This window comes from Apaloderma vittatum, unplaced genomic scaffold (assembly GCF_000703405.1).
Source record: "Apaloderma vittatum isolate BGI_N311 unplaced genomic scaffold, ASM70340v1 scaffold28451, whole genome shotgun sequence".
Lineage (NCBI taxonomy): Eukaryota > Metazoa > Chordata > Aves > Trogoniformes > Trogonidae > Apaloderma > Apaloderma vittatum.
The window spans coordinates 1-5,821 of NW_009701196.1; the positions used below are offsets into that span (position 1 = coordinate 1).

The following is a 5,821-nucleotide window of genomic DNA, read 5'->3' on the forward strand; positions in this document are numbered from 1 at the left end:
TCCCTGTCCCGAAGCTGCATCTGGTCCTGGTGAGGGGAGGAGTGAGTGCTGAGCCTGAGCTTCATCCCCCTCCCAGAGCCCCGTCCTGTTGTGCTGGGGCAGTGGTTGGGTGCTGGGCTTGGGCCTCCTACTCCTTCTGAGACCTCATGCTACCCAGGTGAGGGAAGGATTGGGTGCTGTCTTGGGTCTAATTCCCTTCTGAAGGCCTCGTCCCACCCTGGAGTGGCTGCTGGGGCTGTGGTCTTCCCTTCCTCCCTCAAGGAAGGGGTGGCTGCTGGAACTGTGTTGTTACCCCTTCCCGGGCCTGTCCTGCCCTAGGTTGGCTGCTTGGGCTTTGTAGTTTTCCTCAGAGATCCTGAGGGCCAGCTGTGATCTCGTGGTTTAAGGATAAGGAACATACATGGTGCTGCTGGGCCGCTTTGCAGGGAGGATGCCTCCGTAACCCCATGGGGGGAATGAATGGAGACTGGGGCCCTACTCTGTGATGTTCAAGTGAATGGATGGAGTGATATTTGGAGCTTCTTTCTGCCCCGTGGCAGGTGCTGGGGACTGTCCCTTCAACCTCATAGCTGGCTGCCAGCCCCTATTGTGGTGGGCCTGTGAAAGATGACGTGCCCTGGAGCAGTGTGACGCTGGGGAGGGCAGGCTGGCCAGCACTTGCAGCTCTACTGAAGGATAATGTGGTGGTGTGTTTTGTTTTTTTTTCTCTCTGGTGCTGTTGGCCCTCGGCAGCATAGGCCTGCACTGAGATGCTCCTTGCCTAAACAATGAGGAAGGAAGATGCTTTTTGCAGGTCACTCCATGGCTGGTTATGTAATGGGAAATGCCCTCTGAACTCTGCGTGCAGCGGCCATGTGCGAAGGCCTGATGGTGTGAGAGGTTACTGGCCGTCTTTCCCCAAAGAGGCTTTCTTGGAAAAATGACCCAGAAGTGAATTTCTGCTACTTCCCTTTTCCTGTGGGCTGGACCCTTTGAAGACTTTCACAAGGGATTGCCAGATTCCTGGACAGTGAATCCAAATTACAGGCAGTTGGTTGGGCTGTTCTGAGCCACGTCTCGTCCTGCCAGGGTTGCTGGGCCACAACCTAAGACCCCACTGGCTTAAGCCACAGCACAGGAGGGCACAAACTGTCAGGAAGTGACTTGTCCAGAGCTGCGGTAGGAGCGCATGTGCTCTGTTGGCATTTGAGCTCAGTTCCTGTCATTCTTCCTGATGCTATTAGTGTGTGTTAATAGCAGTGTTCTATTAAATGTTGTATCTAAAATGTATAAATTAACGTTGCAATAGAAGTCTTCAACAGCAGGCAGAGTGAAGAATTGAAGTATTGTAATCATAGGGCTGCAATTATGTAACTGGATTCTCTTTCTCTCTGGGTAGCAGGCTCCTTTAATTGCTGTAACAAAGCTACTCCTTCAGTTTTCTGGGATTGTTCCAGGAAGCTATCATTGCAGCAGATTTTCTTCACTCCCCAGTAGAGCTAAAAATGTGTAGTTTCACTATTTGAAAACACGCTTGGTAGTATCACTCAAGACTTACAGCAAGGTAAAAGGATTTAGGAAACTTAATGGTGCTCTGCAGGCTTAATTGGAGACCCTCCTTGCCATTAAGCAGCTTATTCCCACAAAGTTTTAATATGCTCTGGTATGAGTTGCTGCCAAGGTGAGCAGCAGTGGTCCTTCTCAGCGCAGATCTTAGCTCGGCTGGTCCACAGATAACATGTGCCCCCTGATCAAGTCTTGTGTGTGGCTGGGGAGCGAGGGCTCTGGAGCCTGGAGAGGTGCTGGGGTGAGCAAGGCTCCTTCCCCAGGGCTTGAGTCATGGCCTTTGCTCGAAGAAAGGCTGCAGGGTTGGGATTGCTAAATACTCCTGTTTTGTAGGATAATATGAACTGCACTGGAAACTTCCCAATGCTGATCTGAGGAACAGCCACGGCAGATTGGTGTGTCATTGGCTTCAGTGATTGGTGCAAAGCACCTGAACTTGCAGAGTGAAGGGGGCTACAGGTTCAGCTCCAGGCCATGGGCAGCAGGATCATGCTGGTTTCTAGCATGTGTGCTGTGGCTCACGGGCAGAGGGAGGAAAAGGAGGCTGCTCTGCCAGGCTCTGGCTCTGTGGTGGGGCTTGTTTCTCCCCCTCCCCTGTTCCTAGGCTGCAGCGAGGCATTAACCTGTTTCTGGCTTGTCAGACTGGCTCTGTCCCATGGGAACAGCTGAAGTTTGGGTTTCAGTGGCAAAGCAGTGGAGAGGTAATAAGCTGAATGTGGGACAATGCTCCTTCCAGGCTAAACTAGCAGCAGTAGCTGTAACTCCTGGCGTGGTTCAGAATAAAAGCACTGCTGCTGTTAACGTGCTTCCCGTCTGAAGGCGAGCGGTCTGGGATGTGGCGCTTGCAAAGCTTGGAGCAGATGATGCTCCCAACCGCTGGTGCACCTGGAAGGCAGACTTGGCTGTAGCCTACTGATGTGTAGGAGGGCTGTGCCTCTCTGCAGATCCCGTCTCCTCCCCCACAGTAAGCTTTTTCAGCATGTGGTTAATGCAGGTGGTGATGTTGGGCTACCTCCGATCCAACCTCTGGACAGCGCCAGTGCTACAGTGCTCTGGCTATCGGGGGCATCTCTTAGCCTGGGACTACTGTAGCCTACCCTGATAAACTCACCCGGGCCAGACCAGGGGGGCTGTAGTATTGGCTTGTGACGCAGCCTGACATAGAAAGGACAACTGCTGATGCATGGGAAGCTTCTCCTTTCCTGGGAAGGGATTAAAGGAGTCTATGTTTTGCCTTAGGTTCACGATGTCTGACAGAAAGGCTGTGATCAAGAATGCGGACATGTCTGAGGACATGCAGCAGGATGCTGTAGACTGTGCTACACAGGCAATGGAGAAGTACAACATAGAAAAGGACATTGCAGCATATATAAAGAAGGTAACTACGGGCTGAGGGGACTGCTGAGACTTCCTGAAGCTCTTAAGTATGTGTGCCTGTCGTGAGCCTGGGTGTCTGAGGCTTCATACTCGTGTGTTTGGTGGGAGAAGATGCTTTGCTTCTCGGCTGCTTTACTGCTGTTCCCAAGAGGATGGAGTGACTTCTCCAAGGTCAGAGGAGGGCTGTGGCAGAGCAGGGCCTGGTCTGTTGCTCTGGCAAGCTCTGAGCAGTGTGAGTGCTGTCCCTCTGGATTTTCCAGCCTGGAGAGAGCTGGATGTAGTCTCTGTTTAGGACTTGCTCCCTGGGTGCTGCTGCCTGATTCGCAGTACTGATGTGGAGTGGGATGACTCTAACGTTTCACCCAGGGTGGGCAGCTGTGCACGTGTGATGGTCTGCCGTGTTCCTGGGGTGGGTGGAGGAGGATGAGGCCTTGTGCTGGCTTGCAGAGTTGTGAAAGGTGCTGCTGTAAAAACAGGGCAGGCAGCTGCCCTGGCTTGTAAGAAGGTGTCTCCCTGTTTGCAGGAGCCCATTAACTCAAGTCTCATGTTGGACAGCCTCTAGGGAGCTGTCTGTTCCTGCCAGAGCCACTTCTCCAAATGGTCAGGCAAAGTGCTTTTGAAAGAAAATAGTGTGACTTCATAGTCAACGTGATGCTGGTACCTCGGCCAGCTTTCGGGCCTTGCGTGTAATCTAAGCTTGAATGCAAAGGGTTCAAAGGTATCTCTTGCCCTCTCTGATCGCTTTGACACAAGACTTGGCTCAAAGTGCTTGGGACAGTGCAGCCTGTAAAGTGAGTGAGTGCAACAGAAGGCATCGACAAAGAAGTTGGCCTTTATTTCCAGAGAGTGTGTGGGAAGGAGGGAAGCAATTTGATGCACCTTCGTGCCCTGGCAAGAAAGGCTTTTCCTTACTTCAAAGGTTACCTGCAGAGAGCTCAAACTGCTTTGCTGAGGTCTGAGGACTAACGCTTGCTTTAATCTCGAATGTTGAGTCTGTTCTTCTTGCTCTGTCTCAGGGGAGGAAAGGGTGTTCTTGGGAGTTGTGTTTTAATTAGAGGGAGGAAAATGGTCTTTAACCCTATGCTACCTGTTTATTAAGCCAGCATTCAGCTTGCTCACCTCTGACCTCTTAGGTCTCCATGTGCTGTCTGTCCTGTGAGTTTGCCTGCTTATTTTTAAAACAAATTTTCTTCCTTTTACGTGAAGAGGAATCCTAAACAACAGAAGCCATACTTGTCCGTCCTTTTTCTGGGCGACCTTTAAGCTCAAATGCCTTGCTGTAGCAGATATGCCAGAACTATTTTTTATTTTTCATGAGTGGGTTTGGAATGGGAGAGGAGAAATATTCCCCTGAGCTAGCCTACACACAGGGCTTGAATAGCGCTCTGCTAAGGAGAGCTCTTGCCTTGCTCTTTCTGCGCAGGGCTGATGGATGTTCCATGTCTCAGGAGATGATTTGCTTGTGTTGGATCCTTCAAACAATCCAGCACAGAGTCGCTCACTATCTTGCTTAATATAATAAATAAAGGATGCTGCAGGGGGGAGGTGATAGTGTGTGAACAGAACCAGCTAAGAATTTGTGCTTAGAACTATTTTCATGTGGGCTTTTTTGGCCTTAATGCCTCTCTTCTCTTTCTTCAGGAATTTGACAAGAAATACAACCCAACTTGGCACTGCATTGTTGGCAGAAACTTTGGCAGCTATGTAACACACGAGACAAAGCACTTCATCTATTTTTACTTGGGTCAGGTTGCAATTCTTCTCTTCAAGTCTGGATAGGAAATAGGAGCAAGTGAAATTCGGACTGTAATGCACTGATGGCTGAAGCCACGACTCCCTTTAACATGGCTATGCCGCTGCATGGACTGTATACTATATTTAATGTGTATATGTTGCAGTAAAAAAAAAAAATCTACTTCTGTTTAGTTGCCTGGGAAGAAGGCGGCATTTTTTTTGTTACTGCTTTTTTTGGTTGTATTGCACTAGGAAACCTGTAAATGCTTAAACAATGGCCTTTACGTGGGAAGAAATAAAACTATTCCACAACAGCTCCCTCAGTGGTAACTCCTTTCTTGAGGCTGGGAAACACTTCTTTGGGCAGGCCAGAAAGACCCTGACTTCCTTTCCGAGTTTTATTAGACTGTTAATCCTGTAACGAGGAGCAAAGCCAGTGCAAGCCTCTGTACCCCAACTGCAGACTGCAGAGAGCTGGCTCTCCCAGTAACCTCAGCGCAGGGACTCAGACCTTCCCTGAAAGCTGGTGGGGTGGCTCTTGGTGATGTGGCTTCCACACACGAGTTGAACTCCCCCTCAGACTGCGATAACCAGACTTGCAGCTGGCACCCTCGCTGTTCTCTTCCAGTGCCCGGCACTGTATTTTTTGGCTCTGCTGAAACACTGACCTAGACTTGTAAGCATCTCAGCCTGGTCTAAAAGACTTCAACAAATGTCCTCCCCTGTCCTGAGTTTCCTGCTTGCTGCAGAAAGCAGCATCCTGTGACTGAAGTCTTTAGACCTTGATGCTGAGATCTAAAGCTACGTGGCCTGTCCCTGACACGGAGTAGGATATCAAATTGGTGACTACTGACAACAGCTCTATTTGGCATGTTCTTAGCCAGTTGTCTCAACACTGCCTTAACTTGATGCTCTCCTTAAAGCAAGCTAGTCACGTGGAAGACTTGTAAGTGGCCACTGTCTTTTTTTTTTTTTTTAACTTTTTTTTTTATTTTCTGTAGCTGATAAGCTATTTCTGGAGGAGTGTCCTCCTTGTTCTGATATCTGCTTTTGTTCTTAAAGCACAGTACCAAGAAGTTAAATTTACATGTGATGTTTGTGTGAAGGAAACTCATGTGACATCTGCTTCAAAGGCGGACAAATGTCTTGGTCTCCAATAGGTTCA

General features: G+C 49.5%; 1 protein-coding gene across 1 annotated transcript; it reads left to right on the top strand.

Annotated features, from left to right (window-relative positions):
- Positions 1-2,770: 2,770 nt before the first annotated feature.
- Positions 2,771-5,607, top strand: DYNLL2 (dynein, light chain, LC8-type 2). The gene is made up of 2 exons (XM_009879077.1): positions 2,771-2,923; positions 4,564-5,607. Exons 1-2 carry the CDS (start codon positions 2,771-2,773, stop codon positions 4,699-4,701), a joined length of 291 nt encoding a protein of 96 aa, XP_009877379.1. The 3' UTR covers positions 4,702-5,607.
- Positions 5,608-5,821: the final 214 nt, after the last annotated feature.

What these genes read in the sequence shown, in the direction of transcription:
- DYNLL2 (XM_009879077.1), top strand. Translation starts at nt 2,771, where the DNA reads ATGTTTTGCCTTAGGTTCACGATGTCTGACAGAAAGGCTGTGATCAAG. An exon ending in TTGCAGCATATATAAAGAAG is followed by an intron (nt 2,924 to 4,563) that starts GTAACTACGGGC and finishes CTCTTTCTTCAG; the next exon opens with GAATTTGACAAGAAATACAA.